Source organism: Oncorhynchus keta, chromosome 34 (assembly GCF_023373465.1).
Source record: "Oncorhynchus keta strain PuntledgeMale-10-30-2019 chromosome 34, Oket_V2, whole genome shotgun sequence".
NCBI lineage: Eukaryota > Metazoa > Chordata > Actinopteri > Salmoniformes > Salmonidae > Oncorhynchus > Oncorhynchus keta.
In genome coordinates, this window is record NC_068454.1 from 66,478,074 (window position 1) to 66,501,063 (window position 22,990).

Genomic DNA, 22,990 nt, shown 5'->3' on the forward strand with positions numbered 1-22,990 from the left:
TCCAGGAACAGGGTTGCCTACCCCTGATATAGGCTAATGTACTTTCTTCTGTTATGTCATGGTAGGAGCTGTGTATAAAGGGAGCTCAGAGTCTCCATGCCAAGAGTTCCCTGGTGGAGGAGGCAACCAATGAGCTCATCAACATGCTGCTGGAGTTTGAACTCAACAAGGAGGGGGACGAGGAACTACTAGAGGAGAGCAGGACTGATATGGACCAAGTGGAGAGTGAAGGTACTGTAACCTACAGTTTTAACTGTGATAATCATGATGCAGCAAAACTCAAACAGAGAGTGATAACAGGGTCAGCAAAATACAAAGGAAAGGGTACAATAGCGCAAAACGATTGTTCAGGTGCACAAAGACTGACTGTTACAGACTGAAAATGAGAAAGTGTGCGTGCCTGTGTCCATGCCTGCGTGCGTGGTGGTGTACATGCAGGTGTATTCATGTCTGTTTATGCCTCTTCCCAGGGGAGGAGGAGGGTAAGTCAGAGGGTCGCATCAACCTGCTGTCTCGTAACACCACGGCAGCGAGCACCACAGGCCCCCCGTCTCCCCTGGTGAAGAGGAAGAAGAGAGACCTGCTGGAGGTGATGGAGGAGGAGGCTCAAGAGCTTCTGTCCCACTTCAACCACCGTAACGTGGACGCCCTGCTGAGGCTCACACGCAACACCCTGGAGACCCTCCGCAAACGCCTCCACGCCTCCTCACTACTGCATTTCCTGGGTAAGTTCCATTAATCCAATGTACTGTATTTATAAAGCCAAATTTACATCAGCAGTTGTCACAAAGTTGTCACAAAATGCCTCCATTTGAGCTCCACCCTTTAGATGTTGGAGTAAGGTGGGGCTGTCTAGAAGGGCAGGGTTTCCCATTCCATTTCTCCCTACTTCAATGCTGCCCATCTCCCCACAGCAGAGAGTGATTCCCCCAGCCGTCTAAAGGGCAGTGGTCAGCAGCCTATCTTCAGGACCAGTGTGATCCTGTCCATCCCCAATATCGCCATGGTCCCAGCCCTAGATGAGGTCCAGCAGGCTCTGAACCGGGCTGTGGAGTGTGTGGTCAGTGTCAGTAAAGGAGTCGGCCAGTGGAGCAAGGAGAGGATCTCCAAGGTGGGCTTGCTTTGGCTTAAAGCGCCAATGCAGCAGTTTTTATTTCAATATCAAATCATTTCTGAGTAACAATTAAGTCCCTTACTGTGATTGTTTTCAATTAAAATTGTCCCCCAAAAAATCCTTCATAGCAAAGAGCAATTTCTCATGCAAGAATTTGCTAGGACTGTCTTGGAGTGGTGAGGGGAGAACTGAAAACTAGCTGTTATTGCCAGGTCAAAACACAATCCCACCAAAACAGGCTGAAAATGTCAGGCAGTTTTTTCAAACAGCTCGTACACTAAGAGGCAATATCATAATTTTCATAGTATTCCAACCTCATTGTGTGGAAATATATATAAAACACATTCACATCAAATGTTTGACTTTAATATGTCTGTGACATCTGCACAATCATGAGATTATGGTTTTAGTTAGTCTTAAAACAAAGATGAATTATTCCGTTCATGCCAAAACAGAGGAAGATGAGTGAGAGACGCATGGCTGCTCTGAGACAGGACAAGAGTGACAGTGAGTCAGAGGACGGAGAGACCACCTACAGGAGTCTGGCTGACGGCAGTACCTCAGACATCTCCGCCTCTGTGACCCAGGCCATACCCTACCAGGCCAGGAACTACTACAAGAGTGTGTCTGAGAACAAGGAGATCATCAAGCTGGTGTCTGTGCTCAGCACCTCCATCAACTCTACCAAGAAGGTACATACAGGTCTACACACAAAACAACAATAAAAAGTCTGTTTCTCCTGTTTTCCTAACATTCTGACCTTAGTGTGTCAAATTCTAACTATTTTGTGTTTGATACAGACACCTACCCCCTAAGATGTTGTGAAAATGAGACCTAAATCAAATCAAATCAATTCAATTCAAACTTTATTGAAAGTGCATTTAAAACCTGGCTGTTGTGTTGTTGTTGGCCAGGAGGTGATGAATGCTTTGGACCGCTTCAGTCGTTACCACCACATCTGGAGGAAGGAGCGAGAGGACACCATCCAAAAGTTCATCCAGGGCAGCCCTCTGCTGTCTGAGTTTGAGTCTCAGATCCTCTACTACAAAGACCTGGAGCTAGAGATCAATGCTGAGCCTGAGTACATCACTGTGGGAGCTCTGGCCCTCTATACAGGTAGAGTACATCCCTGTAGGAGCTCTGGCCCTCTATACAGGTAGAGTACATCACTGTAGGAGCTCTGGCCCTCTATACAGGTAGAGTACATCACTGTAGGAGCTCTGGCCCTCTATACAGGTAGAGTACATCACTGTGGGAACTCTGGCCCTCTATACAGATAGAATACATCACTGTGGGAGCTCTGGCCCTCTATACAACTAGAGTACATCACTGTGGGAACTCTGGCCCTCTATACAGATAGAATACATCACTGTGGGAGCTCTGGCCCTCTATACAACTAGAGTACATCACTGTGGGAACTCTGGCCCTCTATACAGATAGAATACATCACTGTGGGAGCTCTGGCCCTCTATACAACTAGAGTACATCACTGTGGGAGCTCTGGCCCTCTATACAGATAGAATACATCACTGTGGGAGCTCTGGCCCTCTATACAGGTAGAGTACATCCCTGTAGGAGCTCTGGCCCTCTATACAGATAGAGTACATCACTGTGGGAGCTCTGGCCCTCCATACAGGTAGAGTACATCACTGTAGGAGCTCTGGCCCTCTATACAGATAAAATACATCACTGTGGGAGCTCTGGCCCTCTATACAGGTAGAGTACATCCCCGTAGAGCTCTGGCCCTCTATACAGGTAGAGTACATCCCCGTAGGAGCTCTGGCCCTCTATACAGGTAGAGTACATCCCCGTAGGAGCTCTGGCCCTCTATACAGGTAGAGTACATCCCTATAGGAGCTCTGGCCCTCTATACAGGTAGAGTACATCACTGTGGGAACTCTGGCCCTCTATACAGGTAGAGTACATCACTGTGGGAGCTCTGGCCCTCTATACAGGTAGAGTACATCACTGTGGGAGTTCTGGCCCTCTATACAGGTAGAGTACATCCCTGTAGGAGCTCTGGCCCTCTATACAGGTAGAGTACATCCCTGTAGGAGCTCTGGCCCTCTATACAGGTAGAGTACATCCCTGTGGGAGCTCTGGCCCTCTATACAGGTAGAGTACATCCCTGTAGGAGCTCTGGCCCTCTATACAGGTAGAGTACATCCCTGTAGGAGCTCTGGCCCTCTATACAGGTAGAGTACATCACTGTGGGAGCTCTGGCCCTCTATACAGGTAGAGTACATCACTGTGGGAGCTCTGGCCCTCTATACAGGTAGAGTACATCCCTGTAGGAGCTCTGGCCCTCTATACAGGTAGAGTACATCCCTGTAGGAGCTCTGGCCCTCTATACAGGTAGAGTACACCACTGTGGGAGCTCTTGCCTTCTATATAGGTAGAAAATGTCACTGTAGGTGAACTGGCCCTCTATACAGGTACCTAGCCGTGGGAAATAGGGGTGCTTAGGGTGCTGCAGCACCCCCTGAAAAATACAAAAATCTAAAATAAAATACAGGTAACTGTAGACTGACCTGTAACTCTACAACTTTCTCCCAGTTATGTGAAATTTCGGTCTATTTTCACTGCTGATCCCCTGCATTAACCTCACAAGACAACCCTGCCAAATATGACTGCACATGTTCTTAGTAGTATTTCACAATACCATTATTTCATTTTTCAACCCTGTGTAACCCTCTCACCAGGCTTGAATTTGACTCTCACAATATTACCTTACATAGAGTATCTCAACAGCATGGGATGTTAGGTGCGAAGGTCATCTCCAATAATAATCCCTATTGTAAACTATCTAGGGTGACTAGGGTATTAACTTTAGATAGAATGATTATAGATTTTTGTTATGGTATAAGGATATGCTTTCCCACGCATTAAATTAAATTGCAACAGTAAATGACTCCACCAAGGCAACATACATAAGGTTCAAAATGTGTATTATTACATTTTCAAAGAACCACATCAAAATAAATAAAAAAGAATAAACTCCAATGAGTCGTGCACAACCCATGTCCAAATTATTTCTATCTTGCTTAACCCGTTGGCGCGCGTTGGAGCTCAACAAAAAAATGACGACACACATAAAGTCCCGAAGCACACCACCGTTGTGGTTAGATATTCCCTCAGTGAAGTATGCCAGTTCCTTTCAGGTTTCCTCACAAGATCCACAGCAAGCACAGCTATTAATGCAGACAGTACTCTTTAGCCGTAACCGATATCCCATGGGAACGTGAACTCTCATCTTTCCCAAGCAATTCTCTCGGTGTTGCACGATGCTAAGCTAACCTCAAGGCTGGCAAATACCTCCATGATGAGAATGTAGCTTCAGTCTACACTAAGTCTTTCTTAACAAAATTATAACAACTCTCTTGTAAATTAAAAACGGTATTTCCCTTCAAAACTCGGTAGGTATGGGGTTTGTTCTATTTTTATCATCTTTTATAATTTTCCACCAACGGTCATAATGTAAAGTCCATCCTTTTCTCAACGTCTCTCCCTCTCTTTTTTTCCCAGGCCTCCCGTTAACCAGGTCAACTCTCCCATTGGACACAGCTAAAAAAGAGGCCTTATTGGTCAAAACTTAAACGTAAACCAACCTATTCACTTATACATTAAATAAATATTTATTCAAAATAAATGCGTTAACAACATTTCAATTCGGGAGCAATTCGATCACCTTTTCGATATAATACCAATTAATTATAACAAATAAGCTCAATACTTGCTTCTAACAAGAATAAACTCGATACTTGGTTCTAACAAGATTATTACAACTGCATGAATATCTGGTTATTATCAGACTAATATCTGATTTGTTGTTGAACAGCTGACCTGAAGATGGCCCTGACTGTGGAGACTAAGAGCTGGATGGTGGACTACGGCCTGCACTGTAACAGGAAGTACCGGACAGATATGGAGAACATCTTCACGTTAGTGGACGAGGCGGCAAAGAAATTGAACCGACCAATCAAAGACTTGGACGACATCCGCATCGCCATGGCATCGCTGAAGGAGATCAGAGAGCAGCAGATCTCCATTGACTTCCAAGTGGGACCCATAGAGGTAGGGAACACAAATGCACACTTCTTTCAAAGAGACAGTGGTGGAAAAAGTACACAATTGTCATATTTGAGTAAAAGTATAGCTACCTTAATAGAAAGTAACTAAAGTAAAGGTGAAAGTAAGCCAGTAAAATAGTACCTGAGTAAAAGTCTAAAAGTATTTGGTTTTAAATATGCTTATGTATCAAAAGGAAAAGTATAAATAATAAACATTCCTTAATTTAAGCAAAGCAGACAGCACCATTTTCTTGTTCTTAAAATGTATGGATAGCCAGGGGCACACTCCAACACTCAGACATTATTTACAAATGATGCTTTTGTGTTTAGTGAGTCTGCCAGGCCAGAGGGAGTAGGGATGACCATGTGTTCTCTTGATAAGTGCTTGAATTTGACCATTTTTCTGTCCTGTTAAGCATTCAAAATGTATCGAGTACTTTTGGTTGTCAGGGAAAATGTATGAAGTAAAAAGTACAATATTTTCTATAGGAATGTAGTGAAGTAAAATTCCAAGTTGTCAAAAAATATAAATAGTAAAGTACAGAGATCCCAAAAAACTACTTAAGTAGTACTTTAAAGTATTTTTACTTAAGTACTTTACACTACTGAAGAGAGATACTGTATGAATAATTCACTGAGACATTTTCAATGTCCACTTTCATTCAGTAGGCGGCAAATCTGAATTCCCACCTAAGTCAAATTTCTACTTAGTCTATGGGCATTGGTATCAATGGGTGATAATTCGACATAGGTGGAAGTTAGGATTTGCCCATAGTTTGATTAAGTCCTTGCAGTCTGTATTTGGTTGTGAGAAGACACTGGAGATCTGTGTTGTATTATGTGTCTGTTCAGTGCTGTGCATTTCCCTTTCCTAGGAGTCCTATGCCATGCTCCATAAGTACGGCCTGGTAGTGGCGAAGGAGGAGGCAGAGAAGGTGGACACGCTGCGCTACACCTGGGAGAAGCTGCTAGCCCACAGCACAGAGGTCCAGAATGAGCTGGTGTCCCTGCAGCCCAACTTCAGAGGAGAGCTCATAGACAACGTGCAGACGTTTGTGGAGGACTGTGGACACTTCTATCAGGACTATGACAAGGTTCAGACACGTCTCACAGCTCGTTCTAGGTCTTACTCACAGCTACACCTAACACCAAGGCTATCTAGGTCTTACTCACAGCTACACCTAACACCAAGGCTATCTAGGTCTTACTCACAGCTACACCTAATACCAAGGCTATCTAGGTCTTACTCACAGCGACACCTAACACCAAGGCTGTCTAGGTCTTACTCACAGCTACACCTAACACCAAGGCTATCTAGGTCTTACTCACAGCTACACCTAACACCAATGCTATCTAGGTCTTACTCACAGCTACACCTAACACCTAGGCTGTCTATGTCTTACTCACAGCTACACCTAACACCAAGGCTGTCTAGGTCTTACTCACAGCTACACCTAACACCTAGGCTGTCTAGGTCTTACTCACAGCTACACCTAACACCAAGGCTATCTAGGTCTTACTCACAGCTACACCTAACACCAAGTCTATCTAGGTCTTACTCACAGCTACACCTAACACCAAGGCTGTCTAGGTCTTACTCACAGCTACACCTAACACCTAGGCTGTCTAGGGTAACACCACGGCTGTCTAGGTCTTACTCACAGCTACACCTAACACCTAGGCTGTCTAGGCTCACAGCTACACCTAACACCGAGGATGTCTAGGTCTTACTCACAGCTAACACCACCTAACACCACACCTAACACCAAGGCTGTCTAGGTCTTACTCACAGCTACACCTAACACCAAGGCTATCTAGGTCTTACTCACAGCTACAACTAACACCTAGGCTGTCTAGGTCTTACTCACAGATACACCTAACACCAAGGCTGTCTAGGTCTTACTCACAGCTACACCTAACACCAAGGCTGTCTAGGTCTTACTCACAGCTACACCGAACACCAAGGCTATCTAGGTCTTACTCACAGCTACACCTAACACCTAGGCTGTCTAGGTCTTACTCACAGCTACACCTAACACCAAGGCTATCTAGGTCTTACTCACAGCGACACCTAACACCAAGGCTGTCTAGGTCTTACTAACAGCTACACCTAACACCAATGCTGTCTAGGTCTTACTCACAGCTACACCTAACACCTAGGCTGTCTATGTCTTACTCACAGCTACACCTAACACCAAGGCTGTCTAGGTCTTACTCACAGCTACACCTAACACCTAGGCTGTCTAGGTCTTACTCACAGCTACACCTAACACCAAGGCTATCTAGGTCTTACTCACAGCTACACCTAACACCAAGGCTATCTAGGTCTTACTCACAGCTACACCTAACACCAAGGCTGTCTAGGTCTTACTCACAGCTACACCTAACACCTAGGCTGTCTAGGTCTTACTCACAGCTACACCTAACACCAAGGCTGTCTAGGTCTTACTCACAGCTTCACCTAACACCTAGGCTGTCTAGGTCTTACTCACAGCTACACCTAACACCAAGGATGTCTAGGTCTTACTCACAGCTACACCTAACACCAAGGCTGTCTAGGTCTTACTCACAGCTACACCTAACACCAAGGCTGTCTAGGGCTAACACCAAGGCTATCTAGGTCTTACTCACAGCTACAACTAACACCTAGGCTGTCTAGGTCTTACTCACAGATACACCTAACACCAAGGCTGTCTAGGTCTTACTCACAGCTACACCTAACACCAAGGCTGTCTAGGTCTTACTCACAGCTACACCGAACACCAAGGCTATCTAGGTCTTACTCACAGCTACACCTAACACCTAGGCTGTCTAGGTCTTACTCACAGCTACACCTAACACCAAGGCTATCTAGGTCTTACTCACAGCTACACCTAACACCAAGGCTGTCTAGGTCTTACTCACAGCTACACCTAACAGTTAACTTGGCACGCTCTAAATAAGACTGCTAGCTAATTGCTGACGCAGGCTGTGTTTCATTCCCAGGACGGTCCCATGGTTGTCGGACTGGCTCCCCAAGACGCTAGTGACAGACTCATCATGTTTCAGGTGAGTACAGTGTGTATCTTCAAGAGAGGAATCTACAGTATATACCTCTCTGCAGCACTTCATTAAGTTGATACATTCACAGAGGTTTTCATTCACATGTTCTATGTCTTGTTTTTTTAATGTATTACTTACTTCTACCATATTTAACATAGATAAACAACATGCATGATTGTATTATTGTGTGTTGCATGGTTTTGGTAATGATATATGTGACCATTCATGCACTTTACTGTACTTTTCATTTTGTTCGGTCAGAATCGCTTTGACAACCTGTTCCGTAAGTACATCACCTACACTGGTGGAGAGGAGCTGTTTGGCCTGCCTGTGACCCAACACCCTCAGCTGCTTGAGATCAGGAGACAGCTCACCCTCCTCCAGAAGCTCTATGGACTCTACAACAGTGTTATCGACACCGTCAACGGCTACTATGACATCCTCTGGGCCGACATCCACATAGACAGGATCAATAACGAACTTCTTGACTTCCAGACGCGGTAAGGAAACCAAACTACAACCCAGACCATGAGAGACATTTACACAGAACTCACTGATGAATAATCTCATTGAGGATTTACATTTCCAAAAGGAAGTTAGATGTTCGTGTTATTTCACCCTCTCATTTCCAGTTGTCGCAAGCTGCCCCGTGCCCTGAAAGAGTGGAAGGCATTCCTTGACCTGAAGAAAAGTATAGATGAGTTCAACGAGTGTTGCCCCCTACTGGAACTGATGACCAACAAGGCCATGATGACGCGTCACTGGAAGAGAATCACAGAGGTGACAGGACACAGCTTCGAGGTGGAGACGGACACTTTCAAGCTGCGCAACATCATGGAAGCTCCGCTCCTCAAATGCAAAGAGGAAATTGAGGTGATTGTGGATTTTTGTTGCTGTTGTTGGTGCTGAAACGCGGGTAGGATCCAGGTAATTTATTCTCTATAGCTGTACAACTACCGGTACTCCACTCACCATAACTATTCTGTACTGTCAATTGAGGGTAGAAAAAAAGGTTTGACCTCAATAGGACAAATTGGTAAAACAAAGGTAAAATAAAGATAAATGTTGTTTGAACTCCCGCTGGGCAGGATATTTGCATCAGTGCAGTGAAGGAGAGGGACATTGAGCAGAAGCTGAAGCAGGTGATTGCTGAGTGGGACAACAAGACGTTCACCTTCGCCAACTTCAAGACGCGAGGGGAGCTGCTGCTGAGGGGCGACAGCACCGCTGAGATCATTACTAACATGGAGGACAGCCTCATGGTGTTGGGATCACTCATGAGTAACAGGTTAGACTAGAGACGTACTAGAGGCACAAATGACTTAGCCTGGAAATCTAGACTGATTTCTGCTTCATGTTTGTTAACAATAGTTAAATGTAGCCTAAGTCAGTCTTAATTTTGAGGCAACAAATGACCTGGGGGTTCGGAGTGATATATGATTTCTTGTCAATTGTTTATCATATTGCAGCACAGGAGGTTGATGGCACCTTCATTGGGGAGAACAGGCTCGTGGTAATGACTGGAGAGGAATCAGTGGAATGGTATCAAACACATGGTCTTCCGTTGTTTGATGCCATTCCATTTGTTCCGTTCCGGCCATTATTATGAGCCTCCTCAGCAGCCTTCGTTGTATTTCAGCATCCAGTTGACTTGTCATCTAGAGTTCAGCAGTTTTGTTGTTTGTGTTTAGACAGTTGTGTTTAGACTGGGGGTGCTTTGCATTGTACAGACGTTTAGTGTTTGTGTACTGTAGTAGTCAATGATTGACTCAGATGATGACACAGGTACAACACGCCATTCAAGCCCCAGATCCAGAAATGGGTTCAGAACCTTTCCAATACCACTGACATCATAGATAACTGGATGACTGTCCAGAACCTGTGGATCTACCTCGAGGCTGTGTTCGTTGGAGGGGACATAGCCAAACAGCTACCCAAGGTAAGAACAAATACATTGACTTTTCATCTGAAAACATGTCTTTAACCTTACGCTATTAATCAATTTGACTTATAAAGCCCTTCTTACGTCAGCTGATGTAACAAAGTGCTGGGGTTCCACAATTTCGGGAACTTTTACAGTGCCCTGGTTTTTCAGAAATCACGTTTTTTGGGGTGGGGAAACCCAGGAACTTTTTGCAAACTTAGGAATGACAATGTAGTCTGAATCATCTGAATGACAGGAGGCGAAACGCTTCTCCAACATCGACAAGTCCTGGGTGAAGATCATGACGCGGGTCCATGAGATGCCCAACGTGGTGCAGTCATGTGTGGGGGATGAGACCATGGGACAGCTGTTGCCTCACCTGCTGGAACAACTGGAGATCTGTCAGAAGTCTCTCACTGGGTAAGTCTATCTGAATGTCTATCAGTTTCTCACTGGGTGAGTCTGTCTGGAGGTCTGTCAGAAGTCTCTGGGTAAGTCTGTCTGGAGGTCTGTCAGAAGTCTCTGGGTAAGTCTGTCTGGAGGTCTGTCAGAAGTCTCTGGGTAAGTCTCTGGAGGTCTGTAAGTCTCTAAGTCTCTGGAGGTCTGTCAGAAGTCTCTGGGTGAGTCTGTCTGGAGGTCTGTAAGTCTCTGGGTGAGTCTGTCTGGAGGTCTGTCAGAAGTCTCTGGGTAAGTCTGTCTGGAGGTCTGTCAGAAGTCTCTGGGTAAGTCTGTCTGGAGGTCTGTCAGAAGTCTCTCACTGGGTAGGCCTATACTTATACTTTGAATTTGTTTTAAATAGTTGAATTGAAAGTATTCATGTACCAGTATGACACCTTCCAAGTTTGCCTGCGTTGTACATTGGTAGCTTGATGATGTGTACTAAACTAGTATTATTTTCAACGCTTTTTTGAGGGGGTAGATTGTAGCTAGATAGATTGTAGCTTCTAGCTATCCAGTTTTCAACCCTTGGTTGTGTGTGTGATTGTGTGACTGATAGGTACTTGGAGAAGAAGCGTCTGCTGTTCCCTCGGTTCTTCTTTGTGTCTGACCCGGCCCTGCTGGAAATACTGGGCCAAGCCTCGGACTCCCACACCATCCAGGCCCACCTGCTCAACGTCTTTGACAACATTAAATGTGTCCGCTTCCATGACAAGGTACAGTAACGCACAGACAGACATATCATTTTTTTCTACAATTATCTACAATTGTTTCCACAATTTTTCTACAAGTTACTTATTTGACTATTAGAGGTATTTGTCCTTCTGCAATAGTAACTACCCCAGATTCAGCAACATCAATAGTATCTGCTCTTCTGTCTCCACAGATGTACGACCGGATCCTGGCCATCTCGTCCAGGGAGGGGGAGACGGTAGAGCTGGATCGGCCGGTGACGGCTGAAGGGAACGTGGAGGTCTGGCTAAACGCCCTGCTGAAGGAATCCCAGAGGTCTCTTCACCTGGTCATCAGACAGGCTGTCCTGGCCATCCAGGACTCAGGCTTCCAGCTCATTGAGTTCCTGGACTCTTTCCCTGCTCAGGTGGGGAGACATGGGATACATCCTAAATGCCACCCTATTACATAGTCCACTACTTTTGACCCAGGTCCTGTTCAAGAGTAGTGCACTATATAGCGAATAGGCTGCAATTTGTGACACAGTCCTGGTCTAAGGGTCATCATTCATTCTCTTTTTTATAATGGGATAGATTACATTAACCTTGGAGCAATGGCCTTGTAGTTAGACTTTCCCATGCCTATGTTTCATTACTCAATACCTGATCAAGGATTACTGCTTTTCTGAAATTATCCTCCATTATTATATAACTGAAACTGATCTACACCTTATCCAAATTCCAGACTTTCCTGATTTTATACATTGTCCTGATTACAGCCCTGATTAATAGGAAGACATGGAAGCCAGGAAAGATGACTTTACATTCTCTCATTGATGTCCTATCATGATGTCCTCTCTTTCTGACTCCATCAACCAGGTTGGTCTGCTGGGAGTCCAGATGATCTGGACCAGAGACTCAGAGGAGGCCCTGACCAACGCCCGCTACGACCGTAAGATCATGCCCAAGACCAACCAGTTCTTCTTGGAGTTTCTCAACACCCTGATAGACATGACCACTAAAGACCTGGCCCCAATGGAGCGGGCCAAGTACGAGACACTCATAACCATCCATGTACACCAGAGGGACATCTTTGATGACCTGGTGAGTGGACTGGAATCACAAACTGACTGAGTGGCTAAAATAGTACTTCAACCCTAAAGGTCCCTTTGTGTATAAACTGAAGGTAATAATAGCTGTTGTGTAACATATTTGTGAACTTTTGGCAAACTGTTCCACCAAATATTTTCTGATTAGAGCGTGGTAGAGTCTGAGAATATCAATTTGAGTTTCCCCTGGTATTCAAATCACATTTGACGAGTCATTTGCGGTTTTATGAATTTCATAGGCTTTGGCAATGCTTTGTTTCCAGAGTGGTTTCTCTTTCCCCCTGCTCTCCCCTCAGTGTCGCCTGCATATCAAAAGCCCTACGGACTTTGAGTGGCTGAAGCAGTGTCGTTTCTACTTCAATGAGGACTCTGACAAGATGATCATCAACATGACTGACGTAGGGTTCATCTATCAGAATGAGTTCCTGGGCTGCACTGACAGACTGGTCATCACCCCTCTCACTGACAGGTAGGGACTAACTAGTCATCACCCCTCTGACTGACAGGCAAGGACTAACCAGTCATCACCCCTCTGACTGACAGGTAAGGACTAACTAGTCATCACCCCTCTGACTGACAGGTAGGGACTAACCAGTCATCACCCCTCTGACTGACAGGTAAGGACTAACCAGTCATCACCCCTCTGACTGACAGGTAGGGACTAACTAGTCATCACCCCTCTCACTGACAGGTAAGGACTAACCAGTCATCACCCCTCTGACTGACAGGTAGGGACTAACTAGTCATCACCCCTCTCACTGACAGGTAGGGAGGGACTAACTTGTCATCACCCCTCTCACTGACAGGTAAGGACTAACTAGTCATCACCACTCTGACTGACAGGTAAGGACTAACCAGTCATCACCCCTCTGACTGACAGGTAGGGACTAACTAGTCATCACCCCTCTCACTGACAGGTAGGGACTAACTTGTCATCACCCCTCTCACTGACAGGTAAGGACTAACTAGTCATCACCACTCTGACTGACAGGTAAGGACTAACTAGTCATCACCACTCTGACTGACAGGTAGGGACTAACTAGTCCTCACCCCTCTGACTGACAGGTAGGGACTAACTAGTCATCACCCCTCTGACTGACAGGGAAGGACTAACCAGTCATCACCCCTCTGACTGACAGGTAAGGACTAACTAGTCCTCACCCCTGTGACTGACAGGTAGGGACTAACTAGTCATCACCCCTCTCTCTCACTGACAGGTAAGGACTAACCAGTCATCACCCCTCTGACTGACAGGTAGGGACTAACTTGTCATCACCCCTCTGACTGACAGGTAAGGACTAACTAGTCATCACCACTCTGACTGACAGGTAAGGACTAACTAGTCATCACCACTCTGACTGACAGGTAGGGACTAACTAGTCCTCACCCCTCTGACTGACAGGGAAGGACTAACCAGTCATCACCCCTCTGACTGACAGGTAAGGACTAACTAGTCCTCACCCCTGTGACTGACAGGTAAGGACTAGGAAGTGGCTCCACCTCCACTCTAATAGCTTAACCAGTTATCATGCATTTTGGGCTAAAAGGGCACCATACACTTGTGGCACTACAAATGTACAGGTTTTTGTGACAAACTATTGCTAGGAGACACTAGAGTGCAGTGCTGCACACACATTGCAGTCACCAGTCTACCATTACCACAGCCAAGCCTAACTTTTTAGTGCCCACAAGTGTATGGTGTATCACATTGAATATCTTTGGGTGATTATCCTTGATATACCTTTTCCTTGGTGTGTGTTTGTCCCAGGTGCTACATCACACTGGCCCAGGCTCTGGGGATGAGTATGGGAGGAGCCCCGGCCGGCCCTGCAGGGACAGGGAAGACTGAGACCACTAAAGACATGGGCCGCTGCCTGGGGAAGTACGTGGTGGTCTTCAACTGCTCCGACCAGATGGACTTCAGAGGACTGGGGAGGATCTTTAAAGGTAGGAGCTTCTACTCATATTGCCTGGTCCCAAATACATTTGTGCTCTCTTGCCAACTCCTGTTCTATTTGCATGACAATGACCATATATGTAAAGGATTTGGGGGGATTATAGGCTATATAAGATGTCACTCATATTACTGTTTATTACTGTGAAGAGAATGATGATCTCAATCTGAACCTAATGAACAGTGTAATTTTGTGTGTCTTTGTGTTGATTTGCAGGTCAGACTCTTGGGGTTGTTCTGAATGAGGAGTTTAATGTGAAGAGTGATGTGTAAAGTTGTGTTGATTGACAGGTCGGGCTCTTGGGATTGTTTTGAATGAGGAGTTTAATGTGAAGAGTGATGTGTAATGTTGTGTTGATTGACAGGCCTAGCCCAGTCGGGCTCGTGGGGCTGTTTTGATGAGTTCAACCGTATCGACCTATCAGTGCTCTCCGTGGCGGCCCAGCAGATCGCCATTGTGCTTACCTGCAAGAAGGAGCGCCGCAAGAACTTCATCTTCACCGACGGAGACAACGTGGAAATGAATCCCGAATTCGGCATCTTCCTGACTATGGTTATTATTATTAGCCGTCTATAAACTACTCCCTGTAGAAACCCCTTCACAAACGCTTTGCCAAGTAGAGCTTCATTTAAAGTACTTCTGAAAGGAATAGTGAATTCTTATCTTAAAGAAGATTAACTGAAACTAGTCCGAATCAGACAAGGTTTATTATTACTTTGAGGATGTTAGTCATAGACTTTGTTTTGCATTTTCATAACATCAATCATCTGTAGTACACTATGTTCATGGCAGGTCATCATTGTAAATAACAAATTATTCTTAACAGTCTCACCTGGTTAAATAAAGATTTGATTAATAAATGTTTTTTCCCCAATCAGAACCCGGGCTACGCAGGTCGTCAGGAGCTTCCAGAGAACCTGAAGATCAACTTCCGCTCGGTGGCCATGATGGTCCCAGACCGTCAGATCATCATCCGGGTCAAGCTGGCCAGCTGTGGCTTCATAGACAACATAGAGCTGGCCAGGAAGTTCTTCACTCTCTACAAACTGTGTGAGGAGCAGCTCTCCAAGCAGGTCAGCTATGAAATTAAATGTAACTACTGTAGATATTTCAATGAGAGCTGAACACAAGATATACATTTTAGTAGTTCCATATAAGTAAACAATCAAGTCAAGTGAAATGTTATTTAACGTGTATCATCACAGTCTCAAATCACTATTTGAATTATTTTTTTACCCCTTTTTCTCCCCAATGTTGTGGTATCCAATTGGTAGTTGCAGTCTTGTCTCATTGTTTTTAGTAGCTACTATCTTGTCTCATTGATACAACTCCCGTACGGACTTGGGAGAGGCGAAGGTTGAGAGCCGTGCGTTCTCTGAAACTGTAAACCTGGCGACCGTGTCAGCGTGCACTGCACCCGGTCCGCCACAGGAGTCGCTAGTGCGCGATGGGACAAGGACATCCCTGCCACCCAAACCCTCCCCTAACCCGGACAACGGCAATTGTGCACCGCCCCATGGGTCTCGCGGTCACGGCTGTATGTGACAGAGCCTGGACTCAAACCCAGAATCTCTAGTGGCACAGATAGCACTGCAATGCAGTGCTTTAGACCACTGCACCACTCGGGAGAATTAATATACCACCTGTCAGGTGGATAGATTATCTTAGCAAAGGAGAAATGCTCACGAACAGGGATGTAAACAAATTTGTGGAACCAACAGTTTACATGTTGCATTTATATTTTTTGTTCAGTATAAAAACAACCAAACTGTCCATGTATGTGTTGATTATGATCTTTGTGTAGTTCATAGTTCTATTTCCATACAATCCATGTTGGGTTCACTCTCTGTTTTTAAGGTGCATTACGACTTTGGCCTCCGAAACATTTTGTCAGTTCTGCGAACACTGGGGGCAGTGAAACGAGCGAACCCCAACGACACAGAATCTACCATCGTCATGAGGGTACTCAGAGATATGAACCTGTCCAAGCTGGTGAGTACAGTCAGTCAGATACACAGGACATTCTCCTCGAAATCAACTGCCATTTTAGAAAATCCATTTTTTTTACGCACCATTAAGTGTTACAGATTGTTATTTTTTTCATATACTATTCTGTAATACATGAATAATGATTTCATCTTCAGTGAGGTGCAACATAACAGAAGTGGCATCATGGTTAACTTCACTGACATAATACTATGTGTTGACAGATAGATGAAGATGAGCCGTTGTTCCTCAGCCTGATAGAGGACCTCTTCCCTGGGATCCAGCTGGATAAAGCAGGCTACCCAGAGCTGGAGACAGCTATCGACAAACAGGTGAGAGGACATTTTATATAGCATAATCCTTCAGAGTGACACAGATCATTTTCGATCTACATGTAGTTTCTCACAATCTTCCTCCTCACACTGCTTCTCTTCTCTCCTGTTTCTTCTCCTTTCCCCTACAGTACATTTTAGTCATTTATCTCTTATCCAGGGCGACTTACATGTGCAATTAGGGTTAAGTTCCTTGCTCAAGGGTACATCAACATATTTTTCTCCTCGTCACCTCAGGGATTCGAGCCAGCGACGTTTTGGTTACTGTCTTAAGCGCAAGGCTACATGCCGCCCCCACAGTATAATACAGAGTTTAAGGGATGAATCTCGTCTTGGTATTAGCCTTAATACCATAGTAGCATAAAACCTTTTTTCGATCTAAATGTGAGGTAAAGATTATTTGTATGAACATGAAGATTTCACCTCACTCTCTTCCATTGTTCTCCATACTGTAGGTGGAGGAGTCTGGTCTCATAACATGAAGATTTCACCTCACTCTCTTCCATTGTTCTCCATACTGTAGGTGGAGGAGTCTGGTCTCATAACATGAAGATTTCACCTCACTCTCTTCCATTGTTCTCCATACTGTAGGTGGAGGAGTCTGGTCTCATAACATGAAGATTTCACATTTACATTCAGTCTCTCTTCCATTGTTCTCCATACTGTAGGTGGAGGAGTCTGGTCTCATAACATGAAGATTTCACCTCACTCTCTTCCATTGTTCTCCATACTGTAGGTGGAGGAGTCTGGTCTCATAACATGAAGATTTCACCTCACTCTCTTCCATTGTTCTCCATACTGTAGGTGGAGGAGTCTGGTCTCATAACATGAAGATTTCACCTCACTCTCTTCCATTGTTCTCCATACTGTAGGTGGAGGAGTCTGGTCTCATAACATGAAGATTTCACCTCACTCTCTTCCATTGTTCTCCATACTGTAGGTGGAGGAGTCTGGTCTCATAACATGAAGATTTCACCTCACTCTCTTCCATTGTTCTCCATACTGTAGGTGGAGGAGTCTGGTCTCATAACATGAAGATTTCACCTCACTCTCTTCCATTGTTCTCCATACTGTAGGTGGAGGAGTCTGGTCTCATAACATGAAGAGTTCACCTCACTCTCTTCCATTGTTCTCCATACTGTAGGTGGAGGAGTCTGGTCTCATAACATGAAGATTTCACCTCACTCTCTTCCATTGTTCTCCATACTGTAGGTGGAGGAGTCTGGTCTCATAACATGAAGATTTCACCTCACTCTCTTCCATTGTTCTCCATACTGTAGGTGGAGGAGTCTGGTCTCATAACATGAAGAGTTCACCTCACTCTCTTCCATTGTTCTCCATACTGTAGGTGGAGGAGTCTGGTCTCATAACATGAAGATTTCACCTCACTCTCTTCCATTGTTCTCCATACTGTAGGTGGAGGAGTCTGGTCTCATAACATGAAGAGTTCACCTCACTCTCTTCCATTGTTCTCCATACTGTAGGTGGAGGAGTCTGGTCTCATAACATGAAGAGTTCACCTCACTCTCTTCCATTGTTCTCCATACTGTAGGTGGAGGAGTCTGGTCTCATAACATGAAGATTTCACCTCACTCTCTTCCATTGTTCTCCATACTGTAGGTGGAGGAGTCTGGTCTCATAACATGAAGATTTCACCTCACTCTCTTCCATTGTTCTCCATACTGTAGGTGGATGAGTCTGGTCTCATAACATGAAGAGTTCACCTCACTCTCTTCCATTGTTCTCCATACTGTAGGTGGAGGAGTCTGGTCTCATAACATGAAGAGTTCACCTCACTCTCTTCCATTGTTCTCCATACTGTAGGTGGAGGAGTCTGGTCTCATAACATGAAGAGTTCCCCTCACTGTCTTCCATTGTTCTCCATACTGTAGGTGGATGAGTCTGGTCTCATAACATGAAGAGTTCCCCTCACTGTCTTCCATTGTTCTCCATACTGTAGGTGGCAGAGGCAGGTCTGATCAGCCACCCTCCATGGAAGCTGAAGGTGATTCAGCTGTTTGAGACCCAGAGGGTCCGCCATGGCATGATGGCCCTGGGGCCCAGCGGAGCAGGAAAAACCACCTGCATTCACACCCTGATGAGAGCCATGACAGGTAAGAAACATCCCCATCAAAACACTGGACTCATTTGACCTTATTTGCTACCTCATGGCAGTCATACTAAACTAAAATGCACAGACATTTACATGCACACACATTTGTCCATGTGTTAAGTTCATTTGTCTGTGTGTTTGCACCCACAGACTGCGGCCAGCCGCACAGAGAGATGCGTATGAACCCCAAAGCGATCACCGCCCCTCAGATGTTTGGCCGCCTAGATGTAGCTACCAATGACTGGACTGACGGCATCTTCTCTACCCTGTGGAGGAAGACCCTGAGAGCCAAGAAAGGTGAGACGGACACCTCTTATTTCATATTTTTAGATCTTGTGTGTTTTTGTTATACCTTGTTATTGTGAGTATTGCATTGTTATTGATTAATACCCATTGTTAGGGTTACGAGAAAGGCATTTCACTGTACTTGAAAGAAATACGCATGCAAAGTTACTCATGCATTACAGCTGCTAGAGCATGAACCCACAAATAGTACATCCCGTATAGTCTCTATGGAACAATGGGGCAGACCATTTTCACCCATCTCTATTTCCTTATGTTTTCTCTATATTTTTACTAAAAGTGATGTTCTAATACCTTTCTCTGACCTCCATAGTTGATTTTGATTAGTTTAATAAGCAGACTGGTTCTAATGTCTCTCTCTTCTGCAGGGGAGCACATCTGGATAGTACTAGATGGACCAGTAGATGCTATCTGGATAGAGAACCTCAACTCTGTACTGGATGACAACAGGACTCTGACCCTGGCCAATGGAGACAGGATCCCCATGGCCCCCAACTGTAAGATTGTGTTTGAGCCCCACAACATCGACAACGCCTCGCCTGCCACCGTGTCTCGTAATGGAATGGTGTTCATGAGCTCGTCTGTGCTCAACTGGAGCCCCATTCTGGAGGTGGGCACGGGAACATTCTCTCACTCTTTATCAGTGGATGAAAATGTGTGTGTGCATCTGTGTGTGTGTGTGTGTGTGTATATGCATGTGTGTATCTTTGACTATGTGTGTGCGTATTTGTGTGTGTGTGCATATTTGTGTGTGTGTGTGTGTCTTTGTCGACATGTATACATGTGTGTTTGTCCCCATGCAGGGCTGGCTGAAGAAGTGTTCCCGTCAGGAGGGAGAGGTGCTGAGAGAGCTGTTCTCCGCTTCCTTCCCAGAGCTCTACCGGTTCACTGTTCACTGTCTGGAGCACAAGATTGACATGCTGGAGGCCTTCGTCATCATGCAGAGCATCAACATGCTGCAGGGCCTCATCCCCGCCAAGGTAGGCACCTGAAAACTCCAACCATATTAAAAAACCCTGCAGAAGGGGGATAATATATGTACATCACTGAGCTCTATGAATACTGTTGAAGTAAATCGCCCCACATTCCTCATAGAAATTAAATGGAATGTTCTAATGCCTAACTAATTGAATTCATCCTGTCATTGTGATTCCTGAAGCACTCTGATTTTCAATTACTGTTAGACTATAACTCTCTGGACTCTGCATCTACAGTGGCTTGCGAAAGTATTCATCTCCTTGGCATTTTTCCTATTTTGATGCCTTACAACCTGGATTTAAAATATATATTTTTGTGGGTTTGAATAATTTGATTTACACAACATGCCCACCACTTTGAAGATGCAAAATATGTTTTATTGTGAAACAAGAAATAAGACAAAAAAACAGAACTTGAGCGTGCATAACTATTCACCCCCCCCAAAGTCGATACTTTGTAAAGCTCTATTGAGGTATGTCTCTATAAGCTTGCACATCTAGCCACTGGGATTATTGCCCATTCATCAAGGCAAAACTGCTCCAGCTCCTTGAAGTTGGATGGGTTCCGCTGGTGTACAGAAATATTTAAGTCCTACAACAGATTCTCAGTTGGATTGAGGTCTGGGCTTTGGCTAGGCCATTCCAAGACATGTAAATGTTTCCCCTTAAATCACTCAATTTAGTATGCTTAGGGTCATTATCCTGATGGAAGGTGAACCTCCGTCCCAGTCTCAAATCTCTGGAAGACTGACACAGGTTTCCTTCAAGAATTTCCCTGTATTTAGCGCCATCCACCATTCCTTCCATTCTGACCAGTTTCCCAGGCCCTGCCGATGAAATAACATCCCCACAGCATGATGCTGCCACCACCATGTTTCACTGTTGGAATGATGTTCTCGGGGTGATGAGAGGTGTTGGGTTTGCGCCACAGACATAGTGTTTTCCTTGATGTCCAAAAAGCTCCATTTTAGTCTCATCTGACCAGAGTACCTTCTTCCATATGTTTGGGGAGTCTCCCACATGCCTTTTGGTGAACACCAAATGGGTTTGCTTATTATTTTTTCTGGCCACTCTTCCGTAAAGCCCAGCTCTGTGGAGTGTACGGCTTAAAGTGGTCTGTGGGACAGATACCCCAATCTCCGCTGTGGAGCTTTGCAGGTCCTTCAGGGTTATTTTTGGGCTCTTTGTTGCCTCTCTGATTAAGGCCCTCCTTGCCTGGTCCATGGGTTTTGGTGAGCGGTCCTCTCTTTGCAGGTTTGTTGTGGTGCCATATTCCATTTCTTAATAATGGATTTAATGGTGCTCTTTGGGATGTTCAAAGTTTCAAATATATTTTATAACCCAATCCTGATCTGTACTTCTCCACAACTTTGTCCCTGACTTGTTTGGAGAGCTCCTTGGTTTTCATGGTGCTTCTTGCTTGGTGGTGCCCCTTGCTTAGTGGTGTTGCAGACTCTGGGGCCTTTCAGAATTATGTGACGTCTGAAGGTAGTTGGTTGCACCAGATCTTATTTAGAGGCTTCATAGCAAAGGGGGTGAATATATATGTATGCCCCACTTTTTAGTTTTTTCATTTCTCTTCACCAATTTGGACTATTTTGTGTATGTCCATTATATGAAATCCAAATAAAAATCAATTTAAATTACAGGTTGTAATGCAACAAAATAGGAAAAATGCCAAGGGGGATGAATACTTTTGCAAGGCACTGTATGTGAGGGTGGAATTCCATTTCCCTTTACTGTAGGTGACTGATTCATTTGAGTGCCAAGTATGTAGATAAAGCTGTAGAAGGGTTTTGGTACAGTATGTTGTGTTGATAGTGACTGTTGTTGTGTTCCAGGAGCAGTGTGGGGAGGTGTCCAGGCAGCATGTGGAGCGTCTCTATGTGTTTGCTCTCATGTGGAGCATCGGAGCTTTACTGGAGCTGGAAGACAGGAGGAAAATGGAGAGCTGGCTCCGTGGCAACGACAACATCCATCTGGACCTCCCAGACATACCATCAGACAGCGAGGACACCATGTTTGACTACCACGTCACTACAGACGGTGAGGGGTACATGTTCAGTAGACAGACTCCACAAAATCACAACACACACTCAGTCCTCTTTTTACTGTTATGGAAGATACAGTGAACAAAAATATAAACACAACATACATGTATAGTGTTGGTCCCATGTTTCATGAGCTGAAATAAAAGATCCCAGAAATGTTCCATATGCACAAAAATCTTAGATTGGCGTCGTAACCGACTTCAATGGACAAATGCTAGCCTTCGGTAGCCACTGGCACACTGGAGAAGTGTGCTCTTTACGGATGAATCCCGGTTTCAACTGTACCGTGTAGATGGCAGACAGCATGTATGGCGTCGTGTGGGCGAGCCATGTCAACGTCGTGAACAGAGTGCCCAATTGTGGCAGTGGGCTTATAGTATGGGCAGGCATAAGCTACGGACAACGGCAATTTGAATCCCCAAAGATACTGTGAGGAGATCCTGAGGCCCATTGTCGTACCATTCATCTGCTGCCATCACCCCTTGTTTCAGCATGATAATGCACGACCCCATGTCAAAAGGATCTGTACAAAATTCCTGGAAGCTGAAAATGGCCCAGTTCTTCCATGGCCTGCATACTCACTAGACATGTCACCCATTGAGCAAGTTTGGGATGCTCTGGATCGACGTGTACAACAGCGTGTTCCAGTTCCCGCCAATATCCAGCAACTTCGCACAGCCATTGAAGATGAGAGGGACAACATTCCACAGGCCACAATCAACAGCCTGATCAGCTCTATGCAAATGAGATATGTCGCGCTACATCTGGTCACCAGATTCTGACTGGTTTTCTGATCCACACCCCTCCTTTTTTTTAAAGGTATCTGTTACCATCAAATGTATATCTGTATTCCCAGTCATGTGAAATCCATAGATTAGGGCCTAATGAATTTATTTCAACTGACT

The 22,990-nt window shown here is 45.0% G+C and overlaps 1 protein-coding gene across 4 annotated transcripts in view; it reads left to right on the forward strand.

Annotated features, from left to right (window-relative positions):
* Positions 1 to 22,990, forward strand: part of dnah5 (dynein, axonemal, heavy chain 5) — a 72,981-nt gene that overhangs the window by 23,653 nt on the left and 26,338 nt on the right. For 3 of the 4 annotated variants that reach the window (XM_052494474.1, XM_052494475.1, XM_052494477.1), the window contains exons 18-44: positions 66 to 231; positions 471 to 725; positions 915 to 1,111; positions 1,570 to 1,806; positions 2,029 to 2,230; positions 4,953 to 5,188; positions 6,060 to 6,278; positions 8,170 to 8,232; positions 8,488 to 8,726; positions 8,859 to 9,099; positions 9,315 to 9,514; positions 10,012 to 10,165; positions 10,407 to 10,570; positions 11,148 to 11,304; positions 11,475 to 11,687; positions 12,139 to 12,363; positions 12,665 to 12,837; positions 14,137 to 14,315; positions 14,688 to 14,875; positions 15,202 to 15,396; positions 16,181 to 16,315; positions 16,534 to 16,641; positions 18,602 to 18,755; positions 18,905 to 19,051; positions 19,426 to 19,667; positions 19,861 to 20,037; positions 21,876 to 22,080. In XM_052494474.1, the coding sequence (XP_052350434.1) occupies positions 66 to 231; positions 471 to 725; positions 915 to 1,111; positions 1,570 to 1,806; positions 2,029 to 2,230; positions 4,953 to 5,188; positions 6,060 to 6,278; positions 8,170 to 8,232; positions 8,488 to 8,726; positions 8,859 to 9,099; positions 9,315 to 9,514; positions 10,012 to 10,165; positions 10,407 to 10,570; positions 11,148 to 11,304; positions 11,475 to 11,687; positions 12,139 to 12,363; positions 12,665 to 12,837; positions 14,137 to 14,315; positions 14,688 to 14,875; positions 15,202 to 15,396; positions 16,181 to 16,315; positions 16,534 to 16,641; positions 18,602 to 18,755; positions 18,905 to 19,051; positions 19,426 to 19,667; positions 19,861 to 20,037; positions 21,876 to 22,080 (5,071 nt within the window). The remainder of the gene's footprint in view (positions 1 to 65; positions 232 to 470; positions 726 to 914; positions 1,112 to 1,569; positions 1,807 to 2,028; positions 2,231 to 4,952; positions 5,189 to 6,059; positions 6,279 to 8,169; positions 8,233 to 8,487; positions 8,727 to 8,858; positions 9,100 to 9,314; positions 9,515 to 10,011; positions 10,166 to 10,406; positions 10,571 to 11,147; positions 11,305 to 11,474; positions 11,688 to 12,138; positions 12,364 to 12,664; positions 12,838 to 14,136; positions 14,316 to 14,687; positions 14,876 to 15,201; positions 15,397 to 16,180; positions 16,316 to 16,533; positions 16,642 to 18,601; positions 18,756 to 18,904; positions 19,052 to 19,425; positions 19,668 to 19,860; positions 20,038 to 21,875; positions 22,081 to 22,990) is intronic. The other variant, XM_052494476.1, reaches the window with a different exon arrangement.